Raw genomic sequence first — 21,300 nt, 5'->3', positions numbered from 1 at the left:
CCGCGCCTGAAATCCATGACTAACTGTCAATTTCCATGAGTTTTGAGCATTTTCCACTCAAAATTATGACTTTCCATGGCAAATTCTCAAAAGAAAGTTTTTTTCCCGGGAAAATTCAAACGAAGACAGCTGAAGCCTGGGGCCCCTTTAGATGCAGGTGGCCCTATAGGGAGCAATCAACCCGCGCCTAAAATCCATGACTAACTGTCAATTTCCAGGAGTTGTGAGCATTTTCCACTCAAAATTTTGACTTTCCATCTTTTAGGAAGTGACGCGGCTCCGAGGCCCCTTGTTTGCTGGAGGCCCCAGCTAGCGCCTCATGCGCCTATTCGGTGATCCGCCACTGAGTCAGGTCTAGCTGTTTACAGTTGTAAGATTAGTACAAAATGAGAACAAAGGAGTTCCAACCATCTAATTTTCAGCACAACTTGTCAAGAAAATGCTTTTAACGAAAATTGTCAAAACAGTAATATTTTCTCGAGAATTTGCACTTAATCATCGTTTTGTTCCCCTTTTTAATCATATTTAGCACACATTTTTTGATAATTTTGCATTTAAAACCATTCTTGTGCTGCTTGCTGGCCAGGGGCAATTTTTTTAATTCATGAAAAATATAGTATCAGTGGCGCAACCAGAAAGGGGGTCGGTTCCCTTTACCCATGCCCACCCCAGCATGATAAGTTGAATCTTTTGAAAAGTATGCTTCCGTACTGAAGAGAAGAAAAGACCAAGTCGTGGGGAAACAATCGAGGTTTTTTATTTCGAAAAAAAAAAAGGTTCAGAAAGAACCTTAATTCTTTCAAAAAGAAAGTTTTAAACTAAAAATTTCAAACGGTGGCAGATAATTGATCAACTAATTACGTTCCATCTCCCTTCCCTTTCTCCCATTCCCCTCTTTTCCATTTTCTCCCTTTGCTAGTCCGTCTGAATATAAGAAAACTGGCCCCGAAACCCTATAACTCAAAATCATTACAGTGAGTCAAACTTTGTTTGGCTTCAATTTTGTGAATATTTCCAGTGGAAGGGCACCGAACACCTCACCATACAACAACATCGCAGATCGTCTAGCGATTGTGAAGCTCTGATCCTGACCTTTCTAAATAAGACAAACAACGGCGTTTTTAAGAATTTCCAATTTCGAAAAATTTCCGGAAGGGTTCTTTAAAACCCGTACCTCTAATATCACTGAAGAGCGATGGAAATTACGTTTTCAAAACTACAATTTCGCTAAATTTAAAGAGAAGAACTTCTGAACTTCGTCCTCTATAGCATCATTGAAGAAGGTATAAAAAAAATCTTCGTTTTAAAGACTTTTAGGGCAGAGTCTCGGTGCCCGACTTTCCATAATATCATTGGATTGTCTAAAATTTCGTTCAAGGAGCTTCAATTTTTGAAACATTGGGAGGGGGTGATAAGTCGGTTTAAAAAATCGATCAGGGACATTTCAAAAATTTTCTGGGAAGAGAGCTCCGAGTCTTTCCTTCTCATCAAGACCAAAGATCGTCAAAAACTGCGTTTTTAAGAGTAAAATGTCGAAACAATTTTAAGGAAAGAACCCCCTCCCCCATTTCTATGTTCTCATTTTTGTACGACCCTTTCCTAAACCAGAAGTAAAAGATTTATTTTTAAAATCTTAATATATAAAAATCAATGTCCTGAGATTATATATATATATATATATATATATATATATATATATATATATATATATATATATATATATATATATATATATATATATATATATATATATATATATATATATATATATATATATATCTTAATATATAAAAATCAATGTCCTGAGATAACATATATACATATACATATATATATATATATATATATATATATATATATATATATATATCAACGCACAGCCGAAACCGCTGAAGCTTCAGACTTGAAATTTGGCTGGCATGTCCGCATGATTACAAAAGTAACCACTAAGAAAGGAATTTTCGAAATCTCAATTAGTTCGGGAGAAATTAATTAAAACCCCTTAATTTCTGCGAAATTAAAAACCTGTCATTGAAATTCAAATCCCTTATTTTCGAAGGCTTTCCTCCATTCAAATCATTATTCAGTACTTCATCTCAACTTTTGGTCGATAGCGAACTATAAATTTGATATTGTTTTTGTTTCTCACGTGATTCTTCGAGGCTTTTCTCAAGTCAAATCATAATGATTCTGTCTTTTGCTTTTATTTTTTCAAAACTAGAAACGAAGTTTTTAAGAACATCATCACAGACGGACTTTCCTTTTGAATTTAGAAGAGTGCAGTTTCCTGTTAAAGTTTGCTTTGCAATAACCATTAATAAGTCACAAGGACAGACATTAAAAGTAGCAGGGATCGATTTAAGAGAAGACTTTTTTGCACACGACAATGTTATGTAGCTTGCTCCAAAGCCAGTTCATCAAGCAGTTTAATAATTTTAGCACCAGAAAAAAAAACTAAAAATGTTGTATACAAAGAAGCTCTAGCTTAAACATAGGTATAACAATAAAATGTGGATGACCTGTGTTTGCAAAGATAATCAATACTGTAAAAGGATCGTTAATAACAGTTAAAGATCGGTTAAGGACAAGGGCATATATATATAAGGCGTCCAGGGGTCTCGGAATCTTCCCAAAATTTGAAAAAGTTATAGGTAATAAGTAATTATTATAGGGGACTTTCGAAACTAGATGCACCAAGCACTGTTAACCCCTGCTAATTCCATTACCCGAGCAATGCCGGGTACGGGAATGCTAGTCATTCATATAAATTTAATATAAAGGACATTCAGCAACTGAAATAAACTATTAAAAAAAGAATAAAACTCACCTGCTTGTTGCATTGATAAGAGATGAAAGGGGGGGGGGGGGGAATTGAACGCTTTCATTCATGAAGCGACGATCCCAAGTCACATGATAGATTTTACAACAAAGATTGGAAGAAATCAGGTTTCTTTTGTTAGAGTTTCACGTAACACATGTACACATGACAACCATTCTTTGTTGTTTAGTCACATGACTTGGCGTCTTTTCCTCAGCTTTTGCTAAGCCAATGATTGCTATTGCTCCCTCCATTTACTAATTCCTGCTCTAAGGTTTGTTGACGATTAGCCTTCTTTATAACGTTATCAAATTCGATGAAAATGTTATGTTTTATTTTTGTAATGCCTGAAAAAGAGCGGGTTGTAGCAGCACGATATATATCATTTTTGACAAAGCAAAAAAAAAAAAAAAAACACATTGTCGTCACTTTTGGTGACTGGAACGTGATACTTTGGTAGCCATTTCCAATGAAATAGTTGCCCGTCGGCGACTGGCGATAGCTAATCTAGAACTTTACTTGTTCTGGAGAAACTCTGGGTTGAATCTATAGTTGCATTTCAATTTTTCTCTTTCCGCTTTTTTTCTTTTTCTGCCTATACAGAATACGATTTAAAGAACAGAGATAAAATTTCAGGATGTTGCTCACTTTTATCCGTGACGAAAGTCAACAAGGAGAAACGGCAACGGAAGAATACCACTTTGCCTCTTCATTAGATTCGACAATGTTACAAATGTTTTTTTTTTTTTTTTTTTTTTTTCAAGGAGTATTGGGGCTCTGTTACACATAACACTCATCATAAAAGATGGAACATATGCTGTTGACAGAGGCGTCCCGTACTAAACTTTTTGGAAGGAGGAAAATTCTCAATTGCTGAACGAAATTCCAATTTTACAGAATGATAAAATACGAGCATGCATACATAATATCTAATGAGAAAGAATGTTAGGCATCATAAAAAATAATTTCAAGATTTAAAATTTTTGCCGAATCAGCCGCAAAATTTGCCGAATAAAGACATTTTTGGAAGGTCACGGTGGCCTCCCGTTAGGGCGCTCCTGGCAGTGGGAGTTGTAAAGAGTGCTATCTGCCTCAGATAAGATAACTTCCGATATGGGCGAAGTATCAAACTATTCTATTTGTTAAAATAAGGGTGAGGAAGATAGGTTTAATCTGCCAGTAACGGTTCCTGGCGTTTTGCCAATAGAAGAATTTCTCCACTTTCAGTCCAATCATAAATGAACTCGTCCACGGTCAAACGTCTTGTTATGAGAGCCATACGATGATTTGAACTTAGGGAAACTGGAGAAAGATTTTAAAATATACGTTTCCTCGTCACCTTTGAGCAGGGTTGCGGAGTCGGAGGGAAAATGACAGACTCCGACAATTTTATAGCCCTCGACTCCGACTCCTTTACCCCAAAATCAATCCGACTCCGCAAGCACAGGGAAATTCGCGGAATCGGAGGGAAAATGAGACTCCGATTCCGACTCTTGGAATTTTAAACTTCGACTCCGCTCCTTTACCCCAAAACCAGACCGACTCCGACTAGTCCAGTCATTTAAGCTTAAATTAGATAAGAATCTCGGAATTCAAGATACTCAACTGCAAGTCTGTAAATACTTGTATATTGACACCCTAAAAGTTGCCTCAAGACCTACATATGGTAGCGTGTACGCAACTATTAAATTTCAAGGTCAGAAGTCACCAAAATCGGTTTTTTGCGCTTTTTTTGTAAATATCTCATTTTCTATGGGTTTTTTGCTATTTGTATTTATTATCAATATTGTAGAATACAAAATTCTCTACAAATTTTGTTTAAAAAATTTTTTATACAGTGAACCGTTTTCGAGATAGAGGGCGGAGAGCGTGCGGTCACAGGATCACTTCAGGTCAACCGGTGCTTGAGGTCGAAAACGCGCCATATATAGTTGATGAACTATCGATAAATCAATGATTATAAATATTTGTCAATTTTTATTAACTATTATACTACAATTTATCATTTTTTTTCCTAACCTATCCACTTTTTATTCAGTATTTATTTACTTAACACTTACCTGCCCATGCAATTGCAGAATTGTTCATGAAAATATAGGAATTATATTTGAATTTTAACCTAATTTATATTAATAACTTCTTACATGATGAGAAAAAAAAAACTGCAGTTATAATAGGACAAGATATTGATTTACTTGTCACTTTAATTGGGCGTACACTGTCTAACGAACAAGAAATTTTCTTTAAAAAAGTTGGGATAGGAAATGTAAAAACGGAGATATACTCGACTAAAAGTTTTGATAATTATCTTCATTGCAAAACACATATTTTATTTCTGCACGCATTAAGTGGCTGTGACACAACTTCTGCGCTTTTTAAAAAAGGGGAAAAAATCATTTTTAGAAGTTTTTGAGAAACTGACAAATTTGGATGAATTAGCTGCAGCATTTGAGGAAGAAAATTGTTCGGCCCAGAGATTATTAGAGAGTGGAACTCAAACTTGATTGGCAGTCTATAATGCTCCGCAATCTGTGAAAAGTCTCGATCATCTTCGTTATATGCATTACGTCAAGTCTACAAAACTTAATAAACCTGTGCAGCTTTTAAATATTCCACCAACAAGTGCAGCTGCTCATCAACATTTCAAACGTGTATATTATCAAGTTCAAACTTGGTTAGGGCATGATTTGGAACCCCAGGTATGGGGTTGGGCAATGCAAAACGATTTTCTGGAGCCTATCATGACAATTTTACCACCTGCTCCAGAAGATTTGCTAAATACAATTTTCTGCAACTGCAAGAGTGGTTGTGGTTCGCGATGCGGATGCAGGAAAGCGGGCTTGCAATGCTCTTTAGCTTGTGGCCAATGTAATGGGCAAGCTTGTCTCAATGCTCTACCATATCAGAGCGACATTAACGAAGATGGAACCTTTGACCCCGAAATCATGGAAGAACTTGAGACAAATGTCGTTGAAGACGATAATGAAGACCAGTTTGAAATTTACCAGCAGCCGGAAGACGACGATGAAGAGGAAGGAGATGATTAAAATTATAAATTGTAGTTTTTGTACCCTTTATTCCATTTGTTTTAACTTTTAATAAAAATAAATGTATTGAATGATATTTTTTAATAAAAAGATTAATTCATAATTTATTTGTTTTTTTTTTCATCATGTAAGAAGTTATTAATATTAATTAGGTTAAAATTCAAATATAATTCCTATATTTTCATTAACAATTCTGCAATAACATGGACAGGTAAGTATTGTTAAGTAAATTAATACTGAATAAAAAGTGGATAGGTTAGAAAAAAATGATAAAATAAAATATAATAGTTATAGTTAGTAAAAACTGACAAATATTTATAATCATTGATTTATCGATAGTTATTAACTATATATGGCGCGTTTTCGACCGGAGGCACCGGTTGACCTGAAGTGATCCTGTGACCGCGCGCTCTCCGCCCTCTATCTCGAAAACGGTTCACCGCATAAAAATTTTTTTAAAGCAAAATTTGTAGAGAATTTTGTATTCTACAATATTGATAATAAATACAAATAGCAAAAAACCCATAGAAAATGAGATATTTACAAAAAAAGCGCAAAAAACCGATTTTGGTGACTTCTGACCTTGAAATTTAATAGTTGCGTACACGCTACCATATGTAGGTCTTGAGGCAACTTTTAGGGTGTCAATATACAAGTATTTACAGACTTACAGCTGGGTATCTCGAATTCCGAGGTGAACTTACTATAATGACTGGACTAGACTCCGCTGCCCTGCTTTTGAGGTCGTCAGAAGCACAAAGCAGTGTACAATAGTTAATTTATTCCTTTGAATGAATCACTCTATTTTGGAAAATCAGTTTTGTGAACTGAACATTTGATAAATAACCTGAAAACGCTAAACAAAATTTAAAAAAAAAGGCATTGCAATAATTTTAAAATACATATTGCTATTGCCGGTTAGAAATTAGCAATTGAAGACATCTTTCATAATAATTTTTCTTTTTTAATACCTGTCGAGCTCGCTTATAACGTGTCCTGATATAACGAGAACCCGGATTTAGCGAAGAAATCAGAAATACTTAATTGGTACAATGTTAAGTCTACGGGAGCACAACTCGCATTCAACGAGCAAACTGCGTTTAAAACGAGCAGTATTTTTGTGATTCGTAAAGTTTCTATTGACTTTTCCAGCTTGACTTATCCTTTTTCGGTAAATTTTCTTCAACATTCCAAAGTCAACCAAAGTTAGTGACATATCATAAATTCTAAGAACAAGCGATGACAGCACTTTTTTTAGTTTGTGAAGTAAAGGAACTTTAAAAAATGGGGTCGCTTCCAAAATTTTAAAAGTATTTTTTTCTGAAAGAACATGCTTAAAAACATAGGATCTGACCATTTTTTAAATAATTTACTTAAGTTTAATATTTTTAAAAAATTACTTAAATCTCTGCGCTTTTATTGTTTACACTTCTGTCGTGTGACATCACAAATGATGAAATGCCATTCAATGTTGCCATTCACAGAACAAAATATTTAATTCGTATCTTTACTCACATGTATTGGCAACGATATGGTTGATAGCAAGCGTAGAGCGCAATTTTAATTCGCTTCTTGATTATCATAACGTGGAAACGCGGTACAATTGTGACGTCATCTAGACCACGCCTTGTTTAAAAAATCGGACATTAAAAAAATTAATTAAAAAATAACTTTTGGGAAAATGAAAGTATTTTCTGGGTCCATGTAGTTTTTTTGCTCATTCTATCCATTTCAATGACTAAAAGTAGTACTTTTGACTGAAGGAAGCCACCCCATTATATGTGTGTATTCCTAAAAATCAAAAACATAAGAAACAGACCTTCATACAGTTCAAAGCAAAGTAACCAACTTATTTGGTTGTGCAGTGATAAAAAAGAAGAAGAAAAACAGCTACGATGAAGTTTTTTTTTTTTTTTTTTTTTTTTTTTTAACGAACTCGCTTTTTACGAGAACTCGGTTGAACGAGCAAATATCGCTGTCCCTTTGCGCTCGTTATAAGCAAGTTCGACTGTATTATTATTAATATATTTAGAATTGTTCCAAAAGTTTTGAGCAATGCACACATACCCATTACTTCCTTTCGCTATAAAGTCCAACAGCTTGGCATGTGGCTGAAATATTGTAGGCCCGTTGTTCCTCTCTCCGTCTTTGAAATGGCACGAACACACAACAGAATGACTGGATGGCTCTCTATCGAGTCTCCTGAAAAATATTTGTTGAAATTATACTTGAAAAGGAAGGGGGTGCTTCATTTATTTCCCATTTAAATACAATACACATTAAACACTCATTAGCATGTTATCCTTTTAAATTTCATCACCACCCCACTCTGCTTTTTTACAGTAAAATTTTCTGCTGAAAATTTTTAAAAAATTAAAAGTGAGAATATTAAAAAAAAAAAAAAAATGAACATCCAGAACCCGGCTTTCATTTGAATTTCGACGTCTTGAATTCGAGCTATGTTTTTCGCACTCACGAATTGCGATAGGACCCTTACTCGATGAGTTTCGTGTTTCTACAAATGGAATGGAATGGAAATGTTCAAGGAATCTGCACTCGACACATTATGACTGGTGATTTTCTAGAGTAGGTAAAACGTGCCATATTCATAAAAAAAAGAAATGATGATTAGGGTGCGGTAGTAAAGACGAAGATTTCATGGCCGATATCCACCAGGACACTTATCATTAAGATTATTTATAGCCGTATAACAAAGTGTATTTTGATTTCTTATCAATATTAAATAATGGGAATTAATTATCTGGAAATTTTGTATTTAGATGAAGTTTTTGCTTTTTAAGATCACCTATGTGGATGTTTTTCTAGAAATAAAGTAATTTTAACCCCCCCCCCCCACTTTTTTTAAAGCAAAATTTGCTTAAGTTAAGCCTTAAATGAACACAAACAATTTGTAATTATGGCCAGGGCAGAATTTAGCTCCATGCTACCCCTAGATAGATTTGAAATCTGCCGCCCCGTCCCCCATAAGAGGAACAAAAACTCACATGCACAAAAAATACTGTTCATTTACCTTTCAAAACTACAAGAAATTACAAAATAATATGAGGTATAGCTTATTTTCAGATTTTCTGAATCACGCACGTAACGCTGCATGTAAAATTCTATCAAAAATATTAGAATTATCCCAGGAAAAAAACACTGCCACCTAAAAACTCTTACATACGTTCGCAACTCCAATAAATATTTTATAAAGATATTTAAAAAATACCATATATGTTTTTATTTTTTTTTGCAAAGAAATGGTGTCAAAAAGTCACACACGTAACGCTGGAAAGGGCCTTTAGTTACATTTTTTTCTCTTTGTCATTTTAGCGTTAAGCTTTATACACTATGCATTGTTTCAATGGAACAAAATCTATCTTAATCAATCTTAAGTAATCAAGCAAATTAGGTAGTCGATGAAATTCTGATTGAAATATGTTTTTTTGGACTATTTTGAAATACAATTTTAGAAAAACTTAGTTGGTTTCCTGGTATATTTATGTACCTAATACGAAAGTTGCATTGATTTAAAAAAAGAAAAACTATTTAGCAAACTTGCATTACTTAAATAAGTATTGTTACGTACCTGATTTTCTCAACCCACTGTTTATATTCCTCTTCCTTCTTGGGAAACCTGAAAAATTTGCAATAGTCTCTTTCGCTGTAATGCCTACAGCCGCTAACAAAACACATCACCATGGTCTAAAAAAATATAAATGAATTTTTATGAAGATGGATCGCCTACAATAATAATAAAAATAATACTAATTGAAGAAAACTATTGCCTACTTTTTATACGATTATAGTTTTAGACTTCTAAAACATAGGCATTATTCCCCCGTTTACAAAGGAAATGCAAGCAATGAACTGGCTTAAAGTCGAGAGAAGGGATTTTTAACAGCTGAATAATAAATACCATTTTTGAACTACTGTCTGTCTTTCACGAGAAAAGCTCTCGCCGTCAAGTCTGAGCCCGTGTACTGCCACAGAAACGGACTTCGTTCATTTTCTGCAAGGGTTAGCAGGAAGGCTTTTTGGCACCATTTCGCCACTCGTGTGCTCGCCTTTTTGCAATCGTGCAGGTTTTTCCAACATTAAGCTTCCCTTGGAAAAATGAGACGCGCCTCGTTGCTATAGCAGTCGACAGGCGCAGACATTTCGGCGGTGGCTTTTCTCGTGACATTCGGGGGACAGTATCCAGCTTTTCACCTGCAAGAGAGTTGGTTCACTTCTGCAGATGCCCACCCCCCACCCTGACCGCAGCGTTGTAGTTGGAATGAAGGAGGACGAGGAAGACAGGGTCGGACACAAAGTTTTTGAAGGGGGCACAAGTGAGTAAAAAATCCCCCCCCCCTCTCGTATAATTTTAATCATCATAGGTTCTTTTAAAATGTTTTTCATGATCCTTAAACAGTGGCGGCGCGAGAGCAAAAGTAGACGTCGGCGATGCAGTTTTGCGAGGCCCTTTTAATCATAAAATATTGTCAGACAAATAATTGAATTCATAGAATTAATTTTTGTACTAATTATAGGCACTTAGGGTTCCCAATTCACTTAATTGCTGGGACCAAAACATTTCGTGATTAGTAGCGCAGTCAAAAAGAAGTTTTTTTCGTGTTGGTGGAGGAGGCGGCACATTGACAGGGGAAAAAATTACCTGATAGAAAGGGGGGTCCGGGGGTTCTTCCCCGGAAAGATTTCGAAATTTGTAGTTTAAAAACGCTATTTTAGGCTTTCTTTGCTGATGTTACGGGAAAAAAGGTACAGGGGGTCTCGGTGGAAATTTCTAGAAATTGAAGCCTTAAAAATGCAATTATAGGCCATATTTATTGACTTTAGGGTTAGAGACTGTCCCAGATCGATTCTTTAAAAAAAAAAAAAAAAAGAAAGAAAGAAAAAGGTCAAAATCAATCTCCTGCAAATTCTCGAAATTGAAGTTTCAAAAACGGAATTTTAGACAAACTTTGAGGATTTTACGGGAAGGAAGGGAGATCCCTCGAAAAATTTTGAAAATTATGGACCTAAAAACTTAGCAATATTTTATATTCAGGAGTCATTCCACTTGAACTTTTTGTTAATGAAGTTTAAAAAGCCTAATTGCCTATGATATAAAAGAAAGGAGGTATGGGGACCCTTGCCCGAATATTTTCTGAAATTCAAGCCTTAAAAATGCGATTGTAGGGCCATATTTTGTAATATTACGCTCGGTAATTTTTGAAATTCAAGCTAAAAAACGCAATTTTAAGCGATTTTCGACGTTGTAGAGTATTTGGGGGCTTTAAGCTGGAAATATCGCGAAGTTTAAGATCTGGAAACAAAATTTCAGTTGCTCCATAATGCTTTCGGTGTGTGTGTGGAGGGGAAGGGGAGATCGGAGGAGCAGCATTTTGGATATTTTCTTACTTTTAGATGAACTTAGGAAACAAGAGAAAAAAGAAAAGAACTGAAAAGAAGAGAAAAAAAGAAAGGGGGGTGATAGAGTTAGCTGATCAATAAGCTGTTGCCATTGAATACTTTTAATTCAGGCCCCGACAGAATTGGGCCAAACATTTGCTAAGGCTGGCTCTGTGCAGTCTCTCCTGCACGTACTATTTTGATTACTTTTGCGTCTGTTGTATTTAATAAGAGCTTCAATCAAAAACATGGAAATATCTTAAAACTTCTGAGAATTTACTTCTGAGAATTTTGCGAGGCCCTATCTGCGCGAGGCCGTCAGCAGTTGCCGACGTCGCCGACGCCTAGCGCCGCCACTGTCCTTAAATCCAATCAATCTACTTATAGAAATATTATGAACTCACTTAGTGGGCATGTGGGAGAAAAATATTACTTAATAGTAAACCCCATACAATTTCAAACTTTTTTGAAATAATGCAGAAACGTTGTCATGATGTTCATATGAGGACTAGATAGTTAAACAAAGCCTCATGTTGAATTTTCATAATACACTCTTCCCCTCTCCACCCACCTTGGACAAAGCGTCGTTCTTGTTACGGGCTAAAAATGTTACGTTATTGCTACCCATAGCTCACAGTATATAAGTTTTATTGAAATACCAGAGAGCTCCGCCACTGCCGTCTCGAGTACAAGGCCGTACGGCTGGTTTGTAACGACATCACCAAGGGGCGAACGTTATTATCCGTTTCTCACAAGAAGGCACTTGACTCCTCCCTCTTCACATGGTATCCGATGGTTCTATTTCGCTGTTTTCGGCAGAAGGTGTACTCGAATCATAGCATTTTGTTGAAAAAGCAGCAGTTTTTAAAATGTAAGAATAACTGAAATGCCAACAAACAAGTGAAGCAATGATGTAAAGGAGAGTGACTTTTTTTGCACAATAAAATACATGCCAAACTTAAGGCTGTCTGGTTGTCTCCTTTAGAAGCGCGTGGATTGCGTACTGACCACCCCCGCGTAAAATGGAACCCGTTCGAGGGGGTGTGGCGAAGTGCCATCTCTTGAAAAACGGACAATCGAAAATGCGCGATCAGTGTTGAGCATCAGAAGTGAACTTTTCTACATTTTGTTCGCGTTTCTGTTTTTTTTTTTTTTTTTCTTAAAATATGTGATATTACTGTCAATTTCATTTACTCTTCAAATGATGTACGAATTTCAAATTATTTAAATGCGATGTCACATCAAACTTTTATTTCCACGAATCTTCCTTAATAATTGGAAGATGGTGGAACATAAGATTAAAGTCTAATTGAATTAAAGTGCTCAATCATTCTGATTTTTCTTCGTGTGAAAGTGCTAGGTATTTTTGTATGTTAAAATAAAAACAAAAGTTCAAGATCATATTTTTATTTTACAAAAAACATCAGTAATACATAAACCTTTGTTAAAGAAAAAGAAATACTACACATAGTGTTTCAAATAATTAGCATGACTCACAAGGAAATTCGGTATGAATAGCAGAGCATAACTTTTCAGACTAAGTCAATTGTTCAGATCAATACAATTTTTATTTATAACTAGCATTCCCGTACCCGGCATTGCTCGGGTAATGGAATTAGCAGGGGTTAACAGTGTTTGGGGCACCTAGTTTCGAAAATCCCCTGTAATAATTACTTATTACCTATATATTTTTTCTAATTTTGGGAGGATCCCGGGGACCCTGGACTCCTTATGTATATGCCCTTGTACTTAACCGATCTTTAACTGTTATTAACGATCCTTTTAAAGTATTGATTATCTTTGGAAACACAGGCCATCCACATTTTATTGTTATACCTATGTTTAATCAAGAACTTCTTTGTATAACACATTTTTAGGTTGGTTTTCTTCTGGTGCTAAAATTATTAAGCTGCTTGATGAACAGACTTTGGAGCAAGCTACATAAAATTGGCCGTGTGAAAAAAAAGTCTTCTTTAAATTGATCCCTGCTACTTTTAATGTCTGTCCTTGTGACTTATTAACGGTTATTGCAAAGCAAACTTTTACAGGAAACTGCACTCTTCTAAATTCAAAAGGATAGTCCGCATATGATGATGTTCTTAAAAACTTCGTTTCTAGTTTTGAAAAAATGAAAGCAAAAGACAGAAACATCATTATTTGACTTGAGAAAAGCCTGGAAGAATCACGTGAGAAACAAAAACAATATCAAATTTATAGTTCGCTATCGACCAAAAGTTGAGATGAAGTACTGAATAATGATTTGAATGGAGAAAAGCCTCTTAAAATAAGGGATTTAAATTTCAATGACAGGTTTTAATTTCGCAGAAATTAACGGGTTTTAATTAATTTCTCCCGAACTAATTGAGATTTCGAAAAATCCTTTCTTAGTGGTTACTTTCGTAATCATGCGGACATGTCTGCCAAATTTCAAGTCTGAGGTATCAGCGGTTTCGGCTGTGCGTTGATATATATATATATATATATATATGTATATATCTTAATATATAAAAATCAATGTCCTGAGATAACATATATACATATATATATATATATATATATATATATATATATATATATATATATATATATATATCAACGCACAGCCGAAACCGCTGAAGCTTCAGGCTTGAAATTTGGCAGGCATGTCCGCATGATTACGAAAGTAACCACTAAGAAAGGATTTTTTGAAATCTCAATTAGTTCAGGAGAAATTAATTAAAACCTCTTAATTTCTGCGAAATTAAAACCTATCATTGAAATTCAAATTCCTTATTTTCGAAGGCTTTCCTCCATTCAAATCATTATTCAGTACTTCATCTCAACTTTTGGTCGATAGCGAACTATAAATTTGATATTGTTTTTTTCTCACGTGATTCTTCGAGGCTTTTCTCAAGTCAAATCATAATATTTCTGTCTTTTGCTTTTATTTTTTCAAAACTAGAAACGTAGTTTTTAAGAACATCATCACAGGCGGACTATCCTTTTGAAGTTAGAAGAGTGCAGTTTCCTGTTAAAGTTTGCTTTGCAATAACCATTAATAAGTCACAAGGACATACATTAAAAGTAGCAGGGATCGATTTAAGAGAAGACTTTTTTCACACGGCCAATGTTATAGCACCAGGAAAAAAAAACTAAAAATGTTATATACAAAGAAGTTCTTGCTTAAACATAGGTATAACAATAAAATGTGGATGGTCTGTGTTTGCAAAGATAATCAATACTTTAAAAGGATCGTTAATAACAGTTAAAGATCGGTTACGGACAAGGGCATATATATAAGGAGTCCAGGGACCCCGGGATCCTCCCAAAATTAGGAAAAATTATAGGTAACTAGAGGACCCGACAGACGTTGTTCTGTTCAAACTTTGTAAATTGAAAAGTAAAAAAATTTCAATAAACTATCAAGTGTTTGAAGTAGTTTTGTTGAAAAAAATAAGTAAAAAGAAAAGGTTTTAAGCTGCTTGGTGTCAGAATGCGTATATTTATTACAACTTGATTTATCTAATGCCCACTGAGCAGTTGTTTTATTAACTATTTTTTCTCCCGTACTTGATGGTTTGTTCTTTCAGCCATACTCAAAGGATAAAAAGCGTCCTCAGATATTAAGTGTAAAAAACTAACTACCCATCTAAAACAAACGGGAAATCCCGTTGCAACATCCCCCATATGAAAAAGAAGAAAACAATGAAAAAGATATCGTATAAAAAAATGATAAAGGTAAAAACAGTTCTCTGAATAAGCGAAAATCACTCATCCCTCCCCCACCCCTAACGATGTAAAATAAACGCTTTCTTCAACTAAAATGACTAAAAACTCTTTAAAAACGAAAAGCAACTCTTTGCAATTGGAAATAATTCGCCAAATAAACAAAATATACAATAAATTACATCAACAGTAGCTTTAAATTGTAAACAAATGATCACACAACTCTATTGTTTACAGCCAAAGTCGCCAAGCCACCACGTTACTGTAATCCAGCCGATAAGTGAGCGAAGCCAACTCCGATCGATTAGCGCTCCGATCTTTTGAACGAAAACTTTTTAAACTTCATATATATATTGCCTAATGTGTTCTTTCCACCAAAGATAAAGATCGTCCACTGCACTGATCTTTTGTGTACAGAACTACCCTGTTGTAATTTATCTGGACGAAAATAAAATTTGTTTCGGCTTTAAATTCCATCATTTTATTCTTTAATAATGTACTGATTAATTAGATAATCCTTAAAGTATTTTTGACATTGGTGCCAAAACTCAGATGGATTTGAGCCGAGAAACAAATGTTGCTAGGTACGGTACTTTCTGATCATTTGGTTAAGAAAACCTAAAGCACCGATCCGGTCACATGGTTCAACTACGACGACAGAACACACGTTTTGCGTGAACCATCCAGTACTTTACTTTAAAATATATCACGGGACCTAAAATCGTTGCTTTTAAGAAATGGAAAGCTTCATTCTCTCTCTACGTTTTATCTATTCTCAATTGACATATCACAGTAGGAAATTTCATTCCAAAAAGCAGAACTGGCTTTCTTATTGTCCTTTGGCAACAGGTTAAATATTTATTTCAGTTCTCGCTCAACAATAGGTTAAAATAAATATTAATCATTTGAGAGGTATAACCATCCAATGTTCGAATTAATTAATTAATTAACAAAAACGTTTCCGATTCGATCCATCGCACTTCGAAACCATGCTTGCACACAAAAAATTTGATCAAAATTGATCCAGCCGTTTAAAAGCCTTATGGTGACAAACGTCCGCACAGAAGATTTTTATATATTAAAATAAGTGATTATTATTACAGGGGATTTTCGAAACTAAGTGCACCAAGCACTGTTAATCCCAGCTAATTCCACTACCCGAGCAATGCCGGGTACGGGAATGCTAGTGTATATATATATGTTATCTCAGGACATTGATTTTTATATATTAAGATTTGGATTAAAATATACTGATAAGTTGCAGATTTTCTCTAGACTCTTTAGATATACTTATGACGTCAAACTGTTTCAAAATTTTAAAAATCACTGTTGTAAAAAGCAACTTTTTTCGAATTACGTTTGCAAAAAATAAGTTATTTGTTTATGAGATTTACTAATATTTTGTTCCTCAATTGCATAATGTACTTGTCTTAAGCAAAATAGCTACAATCTCAAAAGAAAAGGGAATTAATATTGGAGAAAACCACTTCCAAAATAATACTTGTATATATATATATATATATATTTTCAATTATTTTTTTTCAATGCATGAAGTGCATGTCTTAGTGATGTTGATTATAATTAAACTGTCAACAAAATACCTATATAAATAAATAAAATTGCTGAAAAACTGAATAAAAATGCTGAAAAAATTTCTTAGTGTCATCTAATAATATTTTCAACTTCAACATTTTTGACTTCCATGATCAATTTGTAAATCACATCTTTATGAAAAAAATAAATACTATAGTACGAAATTACTGTATTAAAATCGCCTTTTACCTTCGCCTTGTGACGAAGCTAAGTTGTCGATCGAAGTATTTTAAGTTACTGTCATAGAGAAAAAAATTGTAGCCTTGAACTGAAAAAAGGAGTTCTGAAGGAATTAAAACGAAAATGAAGGAGTTTGAAGGACCGTTCAAAAAAATTTCCTAAATGAAAGAGTATTGGAGGAGTTTTGAAGGAGCATACGAACCCTGCTAGACACATATTTCTGGTGTTCTGGGAATATTGTCGGAATTGCCCCCTTTTTTAACCGGATTCTGTCAAGGGGTGCCGAAATCATTTCCCCCTTTCTTTCGTCGAACATTTCCGAGATTCTTTCAATGCAAGAAGGAGCAAAGTGACGTTCACAAACCTGAAAATATACATATAAGATTCTCTAGACACTTTACTCTCTCTCACACACACTATATTATATGTATGGGTGAATCTCGAAATAGCGAAGATTTTTTGTCTTCAAAATAATTTGGCAGGATTTCTAGATTACTTTTTAAACTTGTAGATATTTTTTATTTGTCATTATTCTTCATTTGAACCAAAAAATTACTCACTTTTCAATAAAAACGACAAAATAGTCTCAAACGTCATTAACATGGATGCTCCTAGCAACTATGCCTTGCATAATGTCTACATTTTTGATGTATTAGAATTATAATTGGGGGGGGGGGGGGGGTGTCATTCTGTGTTTAAATAAATTTTGAAGACATTATTTATCTAAAAAAACTGATTAATAAAAATAAAATTATAATGCTTGAGGTAAGGAAAAGAACTAAAGTTGTCCTCTATATTTCATTTTTGAAGCAAGTAAGCGCTTTGACAGTTGGTTATTAATCCATATTTCATTTTTACAAACAACAAACAGTCAAAAAACACGAGTTTCACTTAGGAAACAAATAGCCACTTTAGATCAGTGTGCAAATCGAAGCATTTGTGGCATTTTGGGGAAAAAATTTAACCATTAGGATGAATACATCAACTTTATGTCATTAAAAAAACAGAGATAGCAAATTTGTAATTATTTTTATTTTACTGTTGGTATATTTCAATGCTACAGAAAAAATTTTTGTGCTGCAATGAGGTTGTTTCCTTCAGTCAAAAGTACTATTTTTAATCACTAAAATTGATAGAAAAGCATAAAAAAAATGAATAAACAAATAAAATAAAATAACACATGGAGACAGAAAAAACTTAAATTTTCCCGATAGTTATTTTTTATTTAATTTTTTTAAATGACCGATTTTGAGAATAAAACGTGGTTTTTATGGCGTCACAAAGGTTGTACTTTGGCGCGCTACTCCATTGCCGCGCTAAATTATTGCGTTTGCTGTCAACCGAGTTGCCAGGTTATGATAATTTGCGCTGTGCGCTAATGACATCAGTGAATGACATTTCATCACTTGTGTTGTCCTTTGCAGAAGCGTAAAAATAAAATTCAATCTGCGCTCCGATTAAAATAATTGTTTAAAAATATTAAACGTTGTCAAATTATTTTAAAAATCGTTAAATCTCATGTTTTCAAACACATGATCTTTCAGAAAAAATACTTTTAAAATTTCGGAAACATTATTATTCCCCATTATTATACGGCGTATAATAGCATTTAAGCTATTGTCACTGGCATTAAGCTTAATTAAAATATTTTTTAAAAAAATGGTTCAATCTCACGTTTTTAAAAACATGCTCTTTCAGAAAAAATGCTTTTAAAGTTTCGGAAACATTATTATACTCCCCATTATTATATGGCGTATACTAGCATTTAAGCTATTGTCCCTGGCATTACGCTGAATAATTAAATTATTTAAAAAATGATTAACTCTTATATTTTTCAAGCATGCTCTTTCAGAAAAAATACTTTTACAATGGGGTTGTTTCCTTCAGTCAAAAATAGTACTTTTAGTCACTGAAATTGATAAAATAAGCAAAAAAAAAAAAAAAATTTTAACATGGACCCAGAAAATTCTTTCAGTTTTCCAACAGTTATTTTTCAATTAATTTTTTAAAATGTCCAATTTTTCAAACAAGGCGTGGTCTTGATGACTTCACAAATAATGTCTTTTGGCGCATCTTTGTACCGCGTTTCCACGTTATGATAATCAAGAAGCGAATGAAAATTGCGCTCTACGCTTGCTATCAACCATATCAATGCCAATACACGTGAGCAAAGATGCGAATTAATTATATTGCTCTGTGAATAGCAACACAGAACGCTATTTCATCATTTAACATGTCATCGGCAAGAAATGTAAACAATGAAAGATCACCGATTTAAGTAAGTTTTTAATAATATTAAACTTAAACAAATTATTTGAAAAATGGTTAGATCCTTTGTTTTTAACCATGTTCTTTCAGAAAAAAAAAATACTTTTAAAATATTGGAAACGACCCATTTCGGAAACATTTTTATTCCCCATGGCGTATTATAGTGTCATTGGCATGGGTTTTCCTATGTCGTTTGAATGGATTGTAATTTTGAAAATAAATTTGTAACTAAAAACATTTTTACTGATTTGCATATGACTGTGGTATGTTTAAATGCCACTGAAAGGAATTTTTGGTTCGGAATTATTGTGTGAATTCACATTTAAGTCCCAATCTGTCATTAGCGTGGATTTTCTTGTCCATGTATATGATAAATGACTCATAAAAAATAATCTTTTCTAAAGTGAAAATTTAAATATTTAGCTCTACTTGAAAGTAATGTTTATAAGACATTTTATTAGCAAATCCTATTTTTTTTCACAACTTTTACTAACAGTAATATTTTGAAATTTAATTAAAAAAAAGTTTCTTATTTTGAGAATCACCCATATGCATATAAAGTACATACAATATGCAACAAAATGTACCTACTCGAGCGTTTTTAGTGGGCGTAAAATTCTCCCTTGCTATGTTGTTAATCCAAATTGCTTTTTGCGTTTCGTCAGTAGGAAAACTGAAGGTTGAAACTTTAGTATGTTCGTCATAATTTCCGCGACAAAGTGGAACACTGCATTTGAAAGGCATGTCCTAATTGAGAAAAACACGCATTATTATCAGAGAAGCTAATTTTATGAATTCAAGAAATTGATACTACTTGAAATTTAACTACAGGAAAAAAATTGAAAATTCTTTGTTTCAGTAAGCATGCATTGCAAGGTCATGTAGTTGTTCTTACGCGATTCACATACAATATGTTACTCGTATTTTACCAGCAATAAGTTAACAAAATATAACTAAAAGAAGTATAGTCAGTTCGCTTAATCGGGTAACGGATAAAGGAATAGCCCCTTTTTAAACGTAAAACCTTCCGGAACGTAATATTTCCTCAAAAGAGCAATGTTAAAAATCTCAGCTTAATCGAATAATTTCCCGGCGGATAGTCGAATAATATTGGTCAGTATTCGTAAATAGTTTTTAGAGAGAGAGAGAGATTTTTTTTTTTTTTTTTTTTTTGATTGAATTAAAAATAGATTAAATAAGAACAATTATTTACGTAAAAATGAAAACAATATTTTCCAGCAACAACGGGAAAGAAAATCAGCCTTCACATTCCATCAAAACAGCTCCACTTCTATCAATTTTCTTTTGTCGTTGCCATTACAAAAAGAAAAAACAATTGATAGCACAGATGATAATTAAATTAAATAACACAGAACATGGCACTCCATACACAAGGAAATATAAACGTTGAGGATCACAGACATAGATAAGAGTAGACCGAGCTTTCCCGGGACTTGCTGATGAAAAAATTGGTTCATGGATATATCATGTGACTAGTGGAAGGCTTGGCGAAAACTTTGGCAGCATGGTTGCTAGATGGCAACATTATCTATAGTTTGGCACTCGACATGTATTTTAAGATGTAATATGTTTTCATTATAATTTTTTCCAGGTTCAGAGACTGAACTGTTTTTTTTTTTAATTATGCATTATTTTGACATTAATAATTAGTTTTTGATCAGTTTTCAGTAACCTTTATTTCATTTGGAACTGCTACGTCAGCCTTGGCGTGAACGTAATGGTGCAAACGTTTTGCGTTAACGCAAAAATGTACTAATTGGTATCTTAAATTGAAATTGTAGGTAAAAATCTTACCGTTTGCCGATTCTTTTTGGGCGCTTGCATCTTTAATCGCTTAGAGAGTTATTGAAATTGGCTAAAGAAAATGCACAATACTATCTAAACGAAAAACTCACTGTGTTAACAAAATATTTACAACTTAGAATAACAAATTTACAAATCGGACTCCATAAAAGATCATTCTTCCGTGTTTCATCAATTCTATTTATTTTATTTCTCGCGGGCGTTGATCGTCTGCTACGATCAACGCCCGCTGTTGCTAGGATATCCACCAGTCACATGGTTTGGTTTATGAGAAGCAAAAGGGTTGCCATAGATCAGTCTATTCTTATTATTAGTCTATGTTGCGGATGATAAGAAATTCGCAACTCCAATAAACTATAGGGGGTGCTGCAGCCACTGTCTAATGGCGGATGAAAAAGGTAAAACAAACAAATGTCGTAACTTATAACTTGCTTTGACGCTTAGTGAATGACAGTAATTTTTCCTCGT

General features: G+C 33.9%; 1 protein-coding gene across 1 annotated transcript; it reads right to left on the bottom strand.

The window, feature by feature from the left end:
* Positions 1-619: 619 nt before the first annotated feature.
* Positions 620-9,567, bottom strand: LOC129223134 (THAP domain-containing protein 3-like). The gene is made up of 3 exons (XM_054857701.1): positions 9,455-9,567; positions 7,933-8,067; positions 620-710 (listed from the first exon to the last, which is right to left on the bottom strand). The coding sequence occupies exons 1-3, from the start codon at positions 9,565-9,567 to the stop codon at positions 620-622; spliced, it is 339 nt and encodes a 112-aa protein (XP_054713676.1).
* Between the last annotated feature and the right edge of the window lie 11,733 nt (positions 9,568-21,300).

This window comes from Uloborus diversus, chromosome 5 (assembly GCF_026930045.1).
Source record: "Uloborus diversus isolate 005 chromosome 5, Udiv.v.3.1, whole genome shotgun sequence".
Lineage (NCBI taxonomy): Eukaryota > Metazoa > Arthropoda > Arachnida > Araneae > Uloboridae > Uloborus > Uloborus diversus.
Note: the sequence above shows the minus strand (reverse complement) of the source record. Positions and strands in the feature narration are given on the sequence as shown.